General features: G+C 41.6%; 1 protein-coding gene across 2 annotated transcripts; it reads right to left on the bottom strand.

The window, feature by feature from the left end:
• Positions 1-1,234: 1,234 nt before the first annotated feature.
• Positions 1,235-18,324, bottom strand: stk40 (serine/threonine kinase 40). 2 transcript variants are annotated; one of them, XM_040030357.1, is made up of 11 exons: positions 18,096-18,324; positions 14,800-14,926; positions 14,295-14,380; positions 13,159-13,302; positions 11,715-11,939; positions 11,328-11,380; positions 8,098-8,213; positions 6,730-6,874; positions 6,337-6,456; positions 6,086-6,164; positions 1,235-5,790 (listed from the first exon to the last, which is right to left on the bottom strand). In XM_040030357.1, the coding sequence occupies exons 2-11, from the start codon at positions 14,915-14,917 to the stop codon at positions 5,572-5,574; spliced, it is 1,305 nt and encodes a 434-aa protein (XP_039886291.1). In that variant the 5' UTR covers positions 14,918-14,926; positions 18,096-18,324; the 3' UTR covers positions 1,235-5,571. The 2 variants fall into 2 exon arrangements, with proteins under 2 accessions (XP_039886291.1, XP_039886290.1); XM_040030356.1 differs by lacking the exon at positions 18,096-18,324 and adding an exon at positions 17,030-18,089.
• Positions 18,325-18,541: the final 217 nt, after the last annotated feature.

Genomic DNA, 18,541 nt, shown 5'->3' with positions numbered 1-18,541 from the left:
AACACTTAAATTTACTGCTACCACTAAAACAGACAGAAAGTTATGACAACACTGCAACATTCACACATCTGGAAATGTGGATACTCGCTTACCCTTTGCTATCCACATCCAGCTGCATAACCCCACTCTTGCACTTTTCTAGAGGAATCAGATACATAATGCTCTCCAAGGTAATTAAGCAAGAACATTGCAGATGTCTGATGTTGTCTTTAACGCACACTTGTTTGTGACACATGAATCTATGGGCCGTCCTCAAGGCCAGCTGCTTGTAGCTTACAGGGAATAAAAATCATCAGCAGAGCTTAGTCCCTTAAAGGTTTTGGACTTTCCCATCCTGACGTTCTGTGAATGTACTAAAAGACAACAAATATTGGAAAGGTTAAAGCTTAGGCATTCTTGTCAGTGAGTCAGCACAGCATTTGTGTCCTTGCTCACTACTTGTTGAGTTTTAAGACCATTAGAATAAAACAAATTCCAAACCATTATCAAGTTCTGGGTTTTGGCTGCTGAACACAATCCCAGCGAGCACAGGGTGAGAGATACACCTTTGACAGCTTGCCAACCTGTCAGCGGACTAATATTTAGACAACCACTCTCACTCACACCTGTGGTTAATTTATAATTGCCAATTAACTTAGTCCTGTACATGTCTTTGGACTGTGGAAGGAAGCCAGAGCATCCAGAGAACACATGTAAACTCCACAACAAACGGCCTGCTGTAAAAGTCATTCCTGTAAAATGTAGGTTATAAGTATACATTAAATAACAAAAAAAAAGTAACTTTTGTCAGTATCACATTTAATGAGTCTATGGTCTGCTTAAAATAGGCTTTCCATGTGTAGCATTTTTGGCCTGAGTGACATGAGGGTGTGCCTCCAGTTCAAAAACCTGAGGTGAGGTGGAAGACCAGCCCCACAGGGTACTGTAATGCTGTCAGAGCCAGCAGGAGGCTTCCTTTCTGAGAAAGTCTACCTCAGTGTGGTCCAAAACCACAGTCACTGCAAGAGTGAGACAGTACAAAGGGAGTCATTTATAACACGGGTGGTGCACTGAAAACGCACATCTAGAGACGTCTAACACAGTTGTACAAGTTTTCTGTAGGTTTCTTTTGTCCAAATCTGGTAGAATATATAGGAGAGGTAGTCTTTATGGGTCTACTTAGAATACAATCCCCCTACTGCAGTCTTGTTTTTGTTTTAACTGCTCCACCTAGTGGGAAAGAATGAGACAGCTGGATGTTTCCATATCAAAGTTTATTGCTGACATGCATGTAGAGATCTGATGAAGTAGAAAAATATGTTTTTATACAAACGCGTTTTCATCTGTACAATTACGCAGTTTTCTGTATTTAGATGCCCATGTCCAACCAAGCAGCTTACAACACATTTTCCCATTGGGTTTAAACTACGCCACACATCCTACACCAAGTTTCCAGTTGAAACAGTCAGCTATACATCAGTTATATACTGACAACTTTAAAACTAGGGTAAAATTAAATTTGAGGAAAAAAAAAAAAAAAAAAAAAAGTATAAAATTTTTTACTTTCAGTTGGGGAGGTTGATTTTCAATTTAGATTGAGATTTTTTTGGAACCCAATTATCTACAACTTGTTTTACTGGCAAATCCAAATATCCTGCAATAATCACGTGTTTTTACACAGAGTTATCTCACAATTGCCATGCTTTCAGTCCACAACGCAATCTACCAATACAACTCTGTAAAACACATTGAATGTGGTAAAAACCACTAGCTAGAAAGTGAAACACTGATTCACTTTACTAAGAGTTACTAACTCAAGAGTTTAGTAACTCTTGAGTTACTAAACTGTAGACGTGTCACTGGAGATGGTGTTAAGACACTTTCCACAGTATCAATGTAAAAATCCAGCAGTAGTTATGGTGCTAAGAAAACCCCCACAGCCACTACTGAACCTATGCTATTACTACTACTACAATACTGCTGTATAACCCATGGAATTCACATTGAGGAGGGAGAAAGCCAACAGCTGTCTTTACATATTTCAGCCTCCAGATGTGGTACTTGAAGGCCAACGTGAGCTAAAGCACACATCAATCCCATGTGTTGAAGCAGAGCTGGTATCTCACTGGGGTGGAATAGATACAATGACTGGGGCAGTCATGATGGTGCATTATTTACATACTGACCAGCAAGTGTAGGGAGTTTTTTGGGGGGGTAAATATAAGAAAAGGAAAAAACAAAACACTACAAAATAACCCCTCCTATAAAATAAGGAAAACATGCAAGTATCATTTTGTTTTCTTTAAAAAATAGAACTATGCAAAAGTCAGTCTCATTAGTGTAGCTTAAGGTGATCACAGACATTATGGCAAAATGGAAAGAAAGACTTAGTAATACAAAGAATTGAAACAAAATAGAAATGCTACCATTTCATGAACGGGCAGAAAAGGATCAAAATAACAGGGTTAAAGCAGAACCACTGTTGGAGCTGACGCTTAAAGCAAAGATGTGGGGTCTGCTTCACTGGTCTAAATCAATGAAACAGACCCAAAGTTAAGTGACACTGTCTGAAATGTCACTTAATTTTTTTGGGACCATCTATAATCAATGTCTGTGATGCAAGCTCCAGTGGAGGCATTTGGGAGAAAGTCTACACAAGTGAATAAAAGTATGAAATTACAAGGGGAAGTAGTAAAGATTTGAAAGTATTCAAGAGCCTAAGTTCATGCAATCAGTTTGAATATAAATAAGCCTAGAAAGCAGGTACCAATATGCAAAGGCAAGTTGCAGTGCACAAATGCCTAACAGTCACTGGTTAGTAGCTTTGCCATGGTTTGAAGAAACACTTAAGAATGCCAAGAAAACCCAGCAACTAAACTTAAAATCTGAGTCTGTATTTGAATTTTTCTATGACTTATAGTATTCATTACCAGCCAGGAGCCTACGCCATAAGATAATACAAGCATGTACAAGAGAGAGGCCTGAGAATGGCAACAGATATGTGATCATTTCCAATCTTAAAGCATTAATGTCATCCCCTAAAACATTCAGTCAAGCCCGGTTTTAGCAAAGCCTGCACTAGTTTTCACAGTGTCTGCCACTGAGGCAGGCCAGATAACAGAACACAATGATTGGAGGATAGCTTAAAGGGTCTGAGACAGTTAACAGCCTCAGACCATCATTTCGCCTGGCCCGAAAGACAACATACACTCATGGACACGTCAAACATTCACATTCATACTGAAACACTTATCCCAAATCCGTCTTTATAAAGAGAAACAGGGAAGTTAAATACCTGGAAGCCATTTGATTCTGAATGAGCCTGTGGGTACCGGTTTCCTTGGCTAAAAGTAAATTTAAAGTGCCCCTATTAGACTTATTTACAGGCCTTAAAGAGGGAGTGCCCACAGAACAGGTTTACATGGTCCACACACACACACACACACACACACACACACACACACACACACACACACACACGAACGAGTGTGGGGTGGGGGTGGTAAATCTCACACTGTACATTACTTGCACTGAAACCCCTTTTTTGGCCCCTTTCCTTAAGCCTGCTCATTGGTCAGTTGGCTTGACAAATGCCTGTTCTGAGTGGTAACAAAGCTTTAGCCACATTTTTGCTTCTTTTCCGTGAAAGCTTGGAAAAAGTATATGCAACCATCACATGCATGCCTAACTTGGGTAAAGGGGATTTTGGTCAGATGACATTGCGCTTATAGAAACTGTAGTACAGAGCAGCAGGGGTCAGAAAATGGCTTTAAAGTGACAGCTCATTTACACACGGGGGTTGTGTTTGTGCCACCATTTATACTCAGTCCATTTTGTGGCAACAGAAACATGTTCACATGACAACATGTTTAGTGGGAAAACAGCTGCATTAAAATACAGTTTAGTATGACCAGAGCCTAAGAGAAGAAAATGGAAAGCACAGTTAGCCGGGCACCATGCCAACACCAAACACATAAACTACTTCCTAACCGTTATGGGTGCGTGAATATTAAGAAGAAAAGTTCAAATTTCTTCAGATGCTGGGAGTACACAAAGAAAGCGGTTTTCACGCTTGCAGCGAACAACTGAACTTTTGTTGTGCTTTGCTTATAGCTGTGACATTTTAGTTAGCAGGAGCGACTCTGGCAAGGAAGTAATGACTGAGGCAGCTGGCTGCGTCTGCATGTAGCTGAGACAGCTGCTCGACCTTTGAGGTCATGCCAAACCTTTGCCACATGGCAGTGTGTTACATAGTAATGCAGATGAGGGGGGAAAAGAGGAATATAAGCAAGGAGTTTCAGGCATTTCATCAGCACCATTTTCCACAGTTGCAAATAATTCCACTTGAACTGCACTTGGCTCCAACTTTTCAGACATTTCACATGTATGGAAATAGTCATGCAAGACTAAAAGGACAGGGAAACCTACAAAGGATAATAGGGGCACTTTAAGGCAAGATTTTTGGCAATAGAAACAAGACAGTGCCCGATCGTCACTATACTGGCACTGTGGAAGCGTTATCAATATGCCTTGGCAGGGAGGAGCCAACAGTTTTTCCCCCCATTCAGTTCTTGGCATTGTAACTTCCAGGTACCTCACACTAGCTGCCTAGATGCTAAAAATAGATTTCCACAGGGATGAGCAAAAGCGGGAGACAATGCATTCTGCAAATACCAAAGGATGCTTGTACATACTTTGATCTTCAGTTCTTTCTTCAATGCAAATATAGGGATAAATGCTACTTAATTATGATTTAAAAAAAGCTTATTTGAATTTTTTGAAACCACTGACAAGGTTTCAAAGCATTATCACTGACAGAAAACATTAATGCTATGTCACTGGTGGCATCAAGATTCAATTGTTACAATCCCTTGTCTCAGAACAGTGAGCATGGTTTACCAACAGAAGAGAGACAGAGAGGTAGATTGATTTGAAGTCAGAGTTACAGACAGGAACATTACAGGAAAACAGACTGAGAGGAAGGAGTGAGGGGAGGAGGTTGGAATGGAGGTATACAGAAGTGACATCTGTGATCAAGTGATCCGACTTGAGGCAATACCATTACCACTAGGAAGAAAGGGGGTTGCTACATGATTCTGGTCCTGTATTGCTCAGGGGATCCAGAATTGGTTGGGAAGGGAAGTGTTACAGTAGGGCATCCTCGACAGAGGAGGAACACAGGGTTGATAGTTTCTTCAACACTCCAGGCAGAGCCTTGTGTTGGGGCCGTGTGAAACTATGCAATCACGTCTGCTGCACAGTGAGATCTGACTGTGGGCGACTTGAAGACAGGAACCTTTGGTTCAGATCTTCCTGCAGGCCTTGCCATGTTTCACAAGAGGATTCAGACAGGAGGAGCGAAGTTCTGGGTTGGCAGTTTGTTCTGGTACCCACTTTCTATCTGTTCCACCTAGACTGCCAAAACCCCACCTACATACAAGGCCGTCTGTACATCAGCTCAGGCCTCCTGTATGCAAGTTCAGTTTTGTGGGTGAGGGGGGTGAGGGGAATGGATTTACACCAGTCCTCTCTAGACTCTGCAGGTTTCTTTACTTCCTGGGAGGCCAGAGTCCGGAATTGGTCATTGAGGGATTACTTCCGCAGAAAACGTTGTGCCAAGATGGCAGCATCTAGTGGGCTGACAGGCTGAGCATCGTGTCCAAGACGCCTTACAGGTGGGATGCTGCCAAACTGACGGTTTGTGAGAAAGCTCTTGGCTTCATGGATAGTGTTCTTCTCTTCAGCTAGCAGCAGCTGCTGCCGCATGTAGTTCTCAAACTCGTACTGCGAAGACTCTTCTATCACCTTGGCCTGAGGAAAGAAAGCATCCAGTTCAATATGCTGCAGTTAGTGTGGTAGCAAAAAGTCAACATTGAGTAAAGAGATCTTTTTTGTAACTAAAATTTAATATTCAACTCGTTTTCATAGTTGCATCAAGGACGCTCAGTTTGGCTGTGTCCAAACTGGAAGTGATTCGTCACTTTTGGGTCACCCAAATTCCCTATGGTCTGTGGCTACAATGTTGTTACGACCCACTTTCAGTATGTAGCTCTTGCTGCATATGTATCCTTTAAGTTTAAATGTAATTTTCCCTCCAAGATCTTACCTCTTGTTCCGGGTGATTGACCTGATCATCAATATCTGGAACCACCTGCAAAGGGCCACTCATTGCTGAAACTGACTGCCTGTGATTAAACATAACACATTAATCATTAGGAACTGTCTGTCTGCAAATGGTTTATAGCCAATACCAGGAAATGTGCAAATAAAGCAGTGCAATTCAAATTTTTTCGTTTCTCTGCAAACAAAATGCAAAACATCTGATTCACTCAAACATCCAGCAGGTGGCGCAATTACCATGAGGCAATGATGGCACTGAGGGACTCCAGCACCTCTCCTGCAGTCAGCCTTTCCTGAGGGTCCAGCACCAGTAGCTTTCGGATCAGGCACACCGTGTTCTCTGACACACGGCCGTCCCTATAAATGGTGGTGTAAGGGAAAAGGACAAGATTTTTCTTTAAAGCAAAAAAACCTAAAACAAAAGTGGAACATCTACAAGGTCAGGTTTGAAATAAATATCAAAATGCAGACGAGAGTAAATTAATTTAAATCCTTGATTTTACTGCAGTACAACAAAAGACAATGCAAGATTGTATCTCAGAACAAATTTGAATGAAAGAATAATAACAGAGCAAAATGTCATATTAATGTGATCACTTTAATTAAATCTCCACAAAGATAAATGCTCACTCTGGGATGGAGTACTCAGCAGCCTTGATCTTGCGGAAGAGTTCTTGAGGCATGCTGTCATAAAAGGGGAACTGGCCATACAGCATTGTGAATAAAACAACACCAAGCGCCCACATGTCACTAGGTTTTCCACGATATGGTCGACCTGGAAGCAGGAAGGAGGGGATAAGGGTCTATTTAACATGCATGACAAACAGAAAACAGGTTGACAATTGGTGCAATGTCAGTTTTTGTCCTGTGAGGAGAAACCAACCGTTCAGCAAGTTAAATTGCCATCAAATCACGAGGTTTAATGATTAACAATATAAGCAAACACTCCACATCTGTTGTACTTCAAAGAAACTTCCAATAGAAGCACCTTAAAAAAAAAAAAAAAAAAAAAAAAAAAAAATGTTTTGAAAGCCAGACGAGACATTAAATCAGAAGAACAACAATGAGAAGCTGATGCTGGCGAGGGTGGAGTGTCATGGCTGTGCATGACCATAGGCAGTGTTGTTGTTAGAGCCAGGGAGTCGGCAGCAACAGCAGCAGGCAATTATGTTAAAGCTTGTGACACACAGGCAGGGGATGGGAGGGGAAAGGGTAGATGGGAGTAGTTTCCCTCTAGTGAGTCATCACTGTATGAGTCACTGAAGCTCTGTTTAATTGTGTGCCTGTCACGTTATGCTGATATACACGCTGGGGTTTTATCTACAGTTTGACTGGTTGGACATGAAAGAACTGCACTTGAAATTATACTTCTCTTGTTTTCTGTCCTAGAGTTTGCATTGGAAATCAGTAATTAAAGTTCTTTTTGAATTGGCGTTAATAGTGGCACTTGGGTGTGCAATTTTAACAGAAGCACCATCAAGCTGGGGAAAAGGAAAAAGACAAAAGGGAAAAAAAAAAAAAAAAAAAAAAAAAAAAAAGCAGAGCAACAAGAGTAAAGCAGTAGCTTCCCCTTGCAGATGCATACCATACAGCAGTAGGATGCAACATCACTGAGATTACTCAAATAAAGGCAAAAAAGGCCATTTCTTGCTTTTGCCAGTCCAGGATTGCAACATACCTCCGGGTTGCTCAATAACCGGAAAATCCAACACAAGACCTGACTGCTAAGCATTATGAAACCAAAAACAACCAACAACACAAAAACAAAGTTCCTATCTGGCTTCAGAGAAGGAATCACGATTCCATAATTTTACTCAGACATTTCTAGTCTGCATTTGGAGGGAGGAGGGAAAGAAGGAAAAACAAACAAAAAACCAACAAACCAAAAAACCCTGCACACTTGTTTCACCCACACTAAGCAAACCCATTTCACTTCTGATAGTTGGTATAATTGGTCAAAGAACAAACAAACAATCCATGCCTGAAACCCTCACTCACCACTTAGTACATCAGGACTGATGTAAGCTGGACTTCCTCTCTGGTCTTTCAGAAGGTCATCCTCACTCACCAGGTGCTTTCCCAGGCAGAAGTTTGTGATGGTGATTCGATGAGTCCTGTGAGGACATGCAAAACAAACTTGTTAATGCTTTCAATCAAACGGTGAACACAATATTCCCATTGATAGAGTTTTTTTATTTTTTTTTTATTTTTATATGTTCTCAACAATCTTGCTCAAAACACAGTTCAGACTTAACACAACACATTCAGTTGACGGAATAAAGACTTGTCTTGACCCCAAGGCTTGATCTTTATTAAAAAAAAAAAAAAAAAAAAAAAAAAATTTACATACAACAAATGATAAAGTTGGCTTCAAGCTCTGCAAAAGTTGTTGAAAGGTTTTACATGCAGTATTGGTATCTTAACAAATAAAACTTTATGCTCAGAGCAACAGGGCTTAACTACAGAACACTTTGCATCAAAGACAAACTGTAGCGAAATCTCAATTTTGAAACCATGCATAAAGCTAATATACTTAATACAAATAAGCACCGATGGTATGGTGTTAGCTATTATTGGCCTACAGCCTTTATGAGAACAACATCAGTCCAGATACAGTGGTGCTTCAAAGACTCACTCTTTTTACAGGTTTGATTAACTTTGCTTCCCTGGTAGTACTAGGATTTCTCCAATGAGACTTGGATTCAGAGCAGTTAAGTTTACCATGAGCAAACTGAGGGACTGTGCACTATGTTCCTTTAGCAGAGAGGGAAGGGGAGAAGAAAAAAAAAAAAAAAAAAAAAAAAAAAAAAAAAAAAAAAAGAAAAAGCAAAAGCAAAGCTGCACTTTGACAAACATGAGTCAACCTGTGGTTTAGAATAATTGTTTCGATGACTAAGCCTGCATGGTGATGGGCTGTTAAATGAATATATAAAGCTCAAGTTTAAAATATGTACACAAACAACTTCAAACCCACACGATCACTCCCAGGGCTAACACGCTAGGGGGGGGGGGGGGCACTCGCACACAAAAGCAGCCATCGTGTACTAGCTCGGGTCCTTTGGATCATGCTCTTCACCCACATCCGCTTTCTAAAAAGCCTAAGGTCAACAGCTTCCCCTATTCTCTCTCACTTTCACACCCTGCCTCGTTTTTCATTCACTATTCCCATTACAGCATCTGGAGACAATTCTGGCTAAACGCTCTGACTAAAATCCTCTAATCTTCCCATGAAAAAGTCGCAATTTGATTTTCAGAATTTTATGTTATCAATACCCTTTAACAGCTTTTGTAATTCAAGTCACTGTAACCACATAGCAGCCTTGTGATCTGCACAAGGATAGGCCAAAGGAACAGAGGGCAATGCTTCAAGGACCCTCAACATAAAAGCTTCCTTCATGGAGAGATCTGTCCTTTTGTCTGTGTGCATCACGACACAGGCTTCTATTCTTGCACCGGAGATTGGTTAAATGAAATTGCATGTTTGCTTCGTGAGGCAAGGGTCCCTGAGGACGCAAGAGAGACCACATCATCCCTGCTTCCTGGTCATGTGACCCAGGGCAAGTCAGGAAACCAGAAACCTAAATAACTCCCATGACTTCTCCTTCCCCACAATGTTCTGATCATAATACACCAGCTGACAAGAAGAGGTTAAACGCTGGGCAACTTGTTCAGAGACTTTCGTTTCGCAGATTATGGGAACCACTGATTCGAATGGTCTTACCAAGTTCCAGGTTTTTGTGTAACAAAATGTTTTTAATGCAAAAGCCACTACATGTCTAATACAACTGTATTTTCATTTTATTATTTCGATTATTTTATTATTATTATTATTATTACAGTAGGAGTTTGTCAGCTTTTACAGAATTTAAAAAGACACATTTATGTAGTTCATATCCACATACGCCTATGGAATCTAAAATTAGGAATTCCTATAGTTCTAAATATAGTGACCCTGAATACAGATTCATAATATACTGTTAACAGCTGGCACTGAAATCGCACACTGACATTACAGTCATACGTACTCAGGGTGGGGTCACGAGGAAACATGCCAACCAACAAGTATGATGCACTTGTATGCTATGAAGTCTATTGTTTGTAAATACAAGTGGTGACTCTACTGCAAAGAGGAAAAAAAAAAAAAAAAAAGACAACCTACAGATATAAATAAAAATATTAAACTAAAATAGGGGGGGGGAGACGATGGATTAAAAAAAATGATATAACAAAAAGGGCATAGATCAGACAACAGATGCAGAAAAGGGATTGTAGTGTAAATAATGAAATAAATGATGACTGTGTGTGCAGTACATGGTGGTGTGAGTCAGCTCTGAGCTATGGGCCTTTGGCAGGCCTCTCCTTTGTCTCCAGCTGGGACGGAGTGTTCCACTCGTCTGCTCCTCTCCCCACCACCCTCCTACCCTGGTCTAAACATTGTTTCATCACTACTACTGCAGGTTGTTATGGGTGCTGATGCAGTAGATGAAGAAGTGTGCAATAAAGCAGATAAACCAAGTACATGACATCTCAGTACAAGTAGTTGCAGATCATGGCTGAACAACACTGTGTCAGCTTTAGTCATTCAGTCCTTAATTAAGAAGTTTTGTGTCCTCTAATGTTTAACTTTTTTCTGACAACTTTATGCATCTGTAACATTTTGCAATTCTCTAAACTCTAAAAATAGCACTTCCAGTGTGTGTGTGTGTGTGTGTGTGTGTGTGTGTGTGTGTGTGTGTGTGTGTGTGTGGGGGGGGGGGGGGGGGGGGGGGGGGGGCAGTTTTACCCCTCAATACACTTTCTAAACACAGTTGAATGGTTTACAGATGAGTAGTTTTTCATTCTGCATGGCAAATCTGACCTGAGGTGCACCTAAGGTCCTGCATGCTGCATAACCAGTGCCCAGTTCGCCTCTCATTTTTAAGAAAGGAAAAAAAATAGAAATACAAATCCAGCAATAGGAAGTCACACACATGGGTGAAGTGTTAAGCACAAAATGGTGAGGCTTTCGTTTCCTGATACTGATGTTGCCCTTAATCTAAGAACACGACCTCTGGTTGTACTGATGTTCAGATATACACTGGAAGCAGGCTGCTGGAGCCAGTTTAGACCTAATGCACATGTGAGCCGAGAGAATGAAGCCTGGCACACTAAAGTAACTCACCCACTATAATGGGAGGAATTACTGGCCAACTAACATGCCGTGCTGAAATAAAAGCTGCACATCTTACCGCTTGTTCAGCACCATATTTCCCAGCTTGAGGTCTCTGTGAACAATGTTTTTCTGCAAGCAGGAAAAAGTAGGGGGAAAAAAAAAGGTTATGTTGTGCTTTGTGAATCATTGGTATCACAACAATCTGTTCTAGGAGTGGCACAGGAGCATGGGAAATGAGTAATCAGAAATGATGATAGAAAGGGGAAAAAAAAAAAAAAAAAAAAAAAAAAAAAAAAGTATTTTCTAAACAGTTGACAAAACATTGCAGTATCCAAACTGTTTGCTCAGAAAATTGCACAATCATAGTTTCATTTAGACACACTGGAGTGGTGCAACGGGAAATATTCTTTAGAATGCTTTAAAATGCTCTTCGATGAGTCGAGCACAATCCGTTTAGATTTACCTTGTGAAGAGCCTCCACCACACGCACCACATCATAGAAGATGACAATGGCTTCCCGCTCACTCAAGCGCTTCTCCTTTATGACGTAATGCTGGAGATTTATTAGATCCGCCGTCTTGTCACTAAAGTCATGTGCACACAAGCAGTCCAGCACGAGGCAGAGACGCTTTTTCATCTTGCGCATTTTGTTAGCATCTGTGTCCTCCACAATCTCATAGGCTCGATCCTGGAGAATAAAAGGGTAATGCGTTTAATATGCAGCATATCCAGTCAAAAAGGGGTAACAAAACCACATGCAAACAAAAGGGCTTTCTGCTTTTCTGCTATCAGCTGATCAAATAGATTTAACAGATTGATTGGAAATAAAGATTGCAGCGCAGGAGCCATTAACAGCCTGCCTGTACCCAAGATAAAGACAACATCTACCCTGAAACACTGGGTGCTATAGACCAGCATAGACGATTCAGTCTTCCAGCACCACCTAGCAGAGACACCACTTTATTGATTTTTGTATCAGATTGTCTTTTTTTGTTTTGTTTTTTTAGATTCAGTCAGCACCTCTTAAACAGTACATTAAACCCAGCCTCTCACAGCACAGATGCACTATAATAATCCAATCAATATCACAAGCCTAAATGAATCAGAGTGCATGGCTCAATGCAGCTATTCTGAGAACACAGGCAGAATGAAAGAGACAGGATGTGAAAGAGAGACAAGAGGAAACGGAGACAGAGATTTAACAATAACAACGTTAAGAGGACGCCGACGGGAAGACAGGTGAAAAGGTAGGTGGGCGGTGGGGGTCATTATGAATAAATGTGAGTGTAAACAGAAGATGACTGCAGATAAATATAGTTTTAATGGCACTCCCACTTCTCTTTTGAAACCACTTGGATAAGAGAATAACAGCTGGCTGACAAGCTTACTGCTGCCACTGAGCTGATAAGCGCATGCCGTTACTTGTACTTGCATAATGAAACCATATTCTAAAATGAATAGAAAGTGATAGAAACCTCTCCACATATAGAATGCCTGCCGACCTAGTGCTGACTAATGCACAGCTTGTGAGGTTCTAGGCCAGTGCAATGTTTAAAATAACATTTTGGCAGAAAGTTTTCATAGTTTTGGATATTAGACACTTCTTTGCCAGCCAAACAAACTTCACTGTAGATAAATCAATAAAGCGTTTTAAATTCTTAGACCTCTTTACAATGAGGACAAATTCAGCCATAACTAGATGCCAAATAAGGACCAATCAATAAGTGGTTCAAAATAGACGACAGGTTGATGCCATTAGCATATCTTATTTGCACAACAGTTAAAGCAAATATTGACTGAAAAACAAACAACAAAAAAATCTTTATATTCCTAACATTAACTAAGAAACATTTTATCCCTCCACACTGACAAAAGTAAAAAGCAACTCAACTCAAGTCTCAGCCTACCTGAAAGAGGCCATGGTGGTGGACCACACCATCTTGGTTGTGCAGCAGGGAAAGAAGTGAGTATTCTGTGTGCAGCAGCATCTTCCCCTGCCTCTCCTCTTGTGTCTCCTTGGCAGAGTCTACTCGTTCCTCCAGCGTCAAAATCTGCAGTAACCACACACAGAGCAGACATTAGGCCCCAAGACAAGAGTTTATAAAAGCCCCTTTTCCATTAGCATTTACTCGGATCAACCCGACAGGTTTTTCCCCCATTCCTTTCGAGTAGCACCTAATGTGTGTGGTCGTCATTATAGCAACACAGCCAAGTGTCCCGTGACGCTATGCGATACCAACGTTACTAGATGGACGTCGAAGCAACTATATATCTGCTGCTTGGTCTGTGGCTTCTCGTCAGACTCTGGGATCACAAAATGTTTTTTGTAACCTTTTCCCCGATTTCCAGGTTTAAAAAGGTGGTTTTGATTTTCATGAACGAGATGCTTTCATGACTCATCGAGCGACACCACTGATCAGCCAATTTGTGACGGCGTCACATTTTTTCCACCTCCTCTGATCACTTTGGCACCCTGGCTAAGCAGGTACTACTTTAGTCCCTGGTACGAGGTACTATGACCTAATGGGAAACCCGGAAAACTATGGCGAGTCACCTGAGTAGGTACTAATAGAAAAGGGCTAAAGGCACAGATAGCGTTCCCCTCCCCAAAAAAAGCCGCACTTTAATTGCTTACTCTTCAGTCCTAAAACAAAACATTTAATGACTTAAGTCACCAAGTTCTGGAGTAAACAGGGTCAAGCTGGACTCAGGTCAATGAAGTAAACAAGCTCTGTGTCATACGTATGACGGAGGGTTGTGAGGTTTAAAAGTTGACATTACAGGTGGCGCAAACCCTCATTCCACTCAACTGTAAAGCTCCCCACTTGTTTAACAAACATCGAACAGTCCCAGTAAACTGACTGCTAGACTTAAACAGGGCAATAAAATGAACAGCAACAAAAGGAAGGTCAAAAGTTCAGGTGTCTACAGGTGACGTAGCTTTGTTTTGAACAAGATGCCCAATCTTAATTGAGTCATATGTTTGTAAGAAAGAAACTCAAAACACCACAAAACAACAACATTTCTACCCAGACAGACTTACTTTGAGTTGATAGAAGTCATCTGTGCCGTCTTTTCTGGCCAGACACTGCACTATGCTCTGCACTGGTGAGTTGCCCAGGCGAGGCCCTGCAAGGACACGAAAGGGAACAGCTGCATGACCAAAAGGCTACATGCTGAAGTGTGTGTGCTCTCACTGCCACTCATTAAAGGCTGCATTTACCCATTAACACCTCAAGTGTAATGTTTTCTTTGGAAGTCTGTATTGCAAAGAGTGGAGGAGTTGTGTCCAATGTACATTTTATAGTATAGGAAAGAAATTAATTTTCCAATGGGAGGAAATAAAGTTGCTCAAACAGACTAAGACCTTTCATGACGATCCGCAAAAATTCTTCAAATTCTTGTCTTAGGCCCTTCATACACAGACAGACACCCCCCTATTTCCTGTATTCATGTGAAGCATATTTACAATGCACACTAGGTGAAATTTCATCCAGCCAACATTTCAACCTTTTTCAGAACTGAGCAAACACTCCTAGTGTCCTTACCAAGAATAAAGGGCCCAGCTCTCTTGGCATTACTACCGGATATCCCGGGACTCTGCAGCTTGCTGGCTCTGCCTGATGTCTCACCAGCCCCCCTCTCCGACGAGCGCCGCTTAGACATACTGGAGCTCTACAGGGGAATAAATCTGATTAGCACATGAGATAAAGACCGTCAGGTTAAAGTGAAAGTGCATGCATCTGACTGGGGGGGGGGGAAAAAACAAAAACAAAAAAACAACAAAAAAACCAAAGCAAATTGAACAGAGGTCATGTACTACTCATCTATAATCAAGTCTGTATTTTTAAAACTAGTGATACATGTTTAACATATCTACTATAAACTTAGCAATAGTTCTGCAGACTGTGGTAGAAAGAACAATGAGGAAGGCTTTGTAGCACCTCCACCTTTAAATATTCCACACTCAGTTACCGACACCTCAGTGTCAATGTGAGGCCATTACAGCACCATTCCAACTAATAGCTGCTCGTGGCAAGGGTAACACCTCAGATTCAATCTCCAACAGCCTATGTTAATGTGCCAAAATCTGCAATTTAAACAGCTAGCACTTTCACATAAATTAGAGCCACTTGCACAATACTGTTTAAAATGGAAGCTTTTCCGATTAATACTTTAATCTTTAGCTTTTCCTGCTGCAGTGGACTTGATTCAGAAAATCCTTCCGCTCTAAATCTGTTGTACAGCCAGGACTATCTGAACGGATATATTCTAACTACAGAGGGGGGGAAAATAAATAAATAAAATAAAGTGTCCTGATAGGAACTTTATTCACATGCCAGAAAAAGCAGAGAGAGTGTGACACATTGCACAAACTACATTAACTGACACAGCAGATCTGATCTGCCTCCCAGAATTCAGAGAGCAAGAGGTATGCAGCATGTTTTGTTTACTGATACAGAGTTCCTATGTAATGAAACCCCATCCGTTTCCCATAACAGGGAAGTAGTGCCCTGAACCGAGAGGAATGATTCACCCAGCTGTCGTCCAGAGAGCCTTAAAAAGTCTAGGCGATGACACCGATAAGAGTCTGCCTCTGGCAGGTGCAGCTTAGAGATAGAAAAGCTCACACAAAATGTCCACATACAAGTGATATCCGAGTGTCGCATCTCTACGTTAAATGTCACCGATAAGTAGTATGCATATTTGAGCCACAGCAGAGATTCCCCACACGCAAAAACCTTATATTATACAACATCTTTTAAAGTTTGATGGAGACCCAAAAAGCTTTAGAATATCTCAATCTTGCATCCGACAAACTCCAGAAAATTCTCTTTAATGAATCTGCCCATCTTCCTGTTTCAAAACTAATCGTGCACCACTGCCAGTTGGTGATTTTTTTGGGCAGAGAGGAGGCAGGACAGTTGGCAGTCAGTAGAGCTGGTATGAATTCTCACTTCCATGAGGCTTTTTGTGATCCCAGACAGCAGACAGTGTCATCATCATGTCTCTCGCCCATCTGTCTCCATCTCCACTAGTCATCACCCACTGAGTCTGATGAGCTGAGGTTTTCTGACTGCATTTATGGCACAAGCCAGAGTGACACCAAGTCATACTGCCAGTAGTAAGAAAGCATCTTACACTAGAGGACACAAAGCAACAGATAATTAAGCATTACAATTTATGAGACTTGTGGGCAGGAAATTAATTTTTCAGGCAGCCGCCAAAGAAGCTAACAGAACGAACCGTGTACACAGGGGCTTCCAGTGTTTCCAGAAAATAAACTAAATTGTGGATGAGTGCTAGAGTTAAATAAGTACATGGAGCAACTCTCTCTTCCAACCGAATAAGCCGAAATGCTTATGCACCTTGAACTACAACACTAAAATGACTCATAGGCAGATACAACACACAAATGAACCCAAAGCTATTCATGTACTTACTAAAAACTAGCTGCAGTACTGTGGAGCCAACCTGAGAGTCATCAAAGAAAGCAAAGGTCAATTTAACCAACTTATCCACACCGACCTAAATTACTTCAGCGTGATGACAACACACGGTTCCTTTTCTGACACTGCTGTGCCTCTCTGCACAGCCTATGATCTAGTAAGCAAGGCTGCCTCTGCCTGTATCAGATGGAGGACAAGAACAGATAAAGCCTCTGAATCATATCACACAAAAGGAGGAGAGACACGCTGCCAGTGCCCACGAGAAATGTGGGCTCCTTAAATAGTATCAGAACAAAACAACCACGTAGGTGTCTCAAGATCCACCCACCCAGACTCCAAGCCACTCGTCTGGCCTGCGATAGCAAGGTAGTACAGAGATGGAGAAAAAGCAAAATGGCACTTCGGTAGTAAACATTACAAAGTAAAACCGTGCAGAAAGGTATGCTATAACACATGCACAGATGCAAAGCCAGTTACAGACAAAGTAACTCCAAGGTCAGATCTCCAGTCCTTATGCTTAAATGCAATGCTACTGATATCCGTTCACACGCTGTCCCTGCTCCTAGCTGCAGCCGACTAGATTCTGGCAAAAACAACGCCCTTGACCATACACCAACGTCGTGGACACAAGGTCACATTGCAAATCACCTGACAAAAATAACTACAAACGCGCACACACACACACGCAGACTGCCACACATCGTTTGGTGCCATTTTGCAACCACAAGGTCTGGACTGGACACCGTTCAGTCCTGGCAGCAAGCACTGTAAACGAGACGGGTCGTAGAGTAAAGCGCTGACGTTATGCTTTGCAACTTGGACAAATTCACTCTACAGGCAGCTCAGTACTCCAGCAGCCAGACGCTGATGTCTGGCTCTTCTATAGATCTCTTTGAACAAAAACTACCTGAACGATCTCAAACGGCTAGGTACACGCATCTAAACCAGACTGCAAAGCGCGAATAAATGAATGCTTGATTGTGGCAATTGCTTAAACACCACAAGGCAAGTTATTTTTACATTGTACACTTACCGACAGCGACATAAAACCAATGTTAGGCACGCATACAAACTTAGTACGGCAGCGAATATGATCGATTTACTCGGGTAAATACGGATCTACCGACCACACAAAGGGGGCACACAGCACAACAAGGAGTTAGTATTTCGGTGACAACTACACTGAGCGGTTGTTAGCTGAAATACGGCTGCTTTGCGTGTCTTCTCGCGTACCCAAGAGGTTTAAATATGGTTGCTCCTGGCGAGCGATGTGAGCTAACGCCAAGCTCGAGGCTACAGAGCAGGCGGGAGGCCATTTAAACAAAGTAGGTAACATTACAGCTGGCTAGCCGTGCCAGAAAGCTAGATAGCAACGTAGTCACCATCTCACTTACCTCGAGCCTAAACCGCCGGGTTAAATCTGTGTCGCCTCCTTAAAACATGGACATTTCTTCGGTGAACGCTGTGGTAGATGTGAGGCGCTTCTCGTTTTAAACAGCAGACACCACAGAGGTTTGCTTTCGGCTTTTTTAGCCTCTATTACCGAAATGAGCAATTAAGGAAAAGCCTCCGCTCTTCGCTGATCGCATCTTTCCACAGCGACAGCGCCACCTGACAACGGAAATGACGCACACAATTTATTTGATTGACAGCCGCACTCGACCAATGCAGACAGTTTTTTCAAAGCCGTTTCAGAGTGATGATGAAATTCTATGCAAATAGAAGTTTAGCTACAAGACTGTCTGCCAGACAGTCTAAGATTTAATTAGCGTTCTTTCTTGCATTTTAAAAAATATTATCTTTGCATGATAAAAGTTGCAAAGTGAAAATGATTACATAA

The sequence above is a fragment of the Simochromis diagramma genome, unplaced genomic scaffold, assembly GCF_900408965.1.
Source record: "Simochromis diagramma unplaced genomic scaffold, fSimDia1.1 OVJJ01000361.1, whole genome shotgun sequence".
Taxonomy (NCBI): domain Eukaryota; kingdom Metazoa; phylum Chordata; class Actinopteri; order Cichliformes; family Cichlidae; genus Simochromis; species Simochromis diagramma.
Note: the sequence above shows the minus strand (reverse complement) of the source record. Positions and strands in the feature narration are given on the sequence as shown.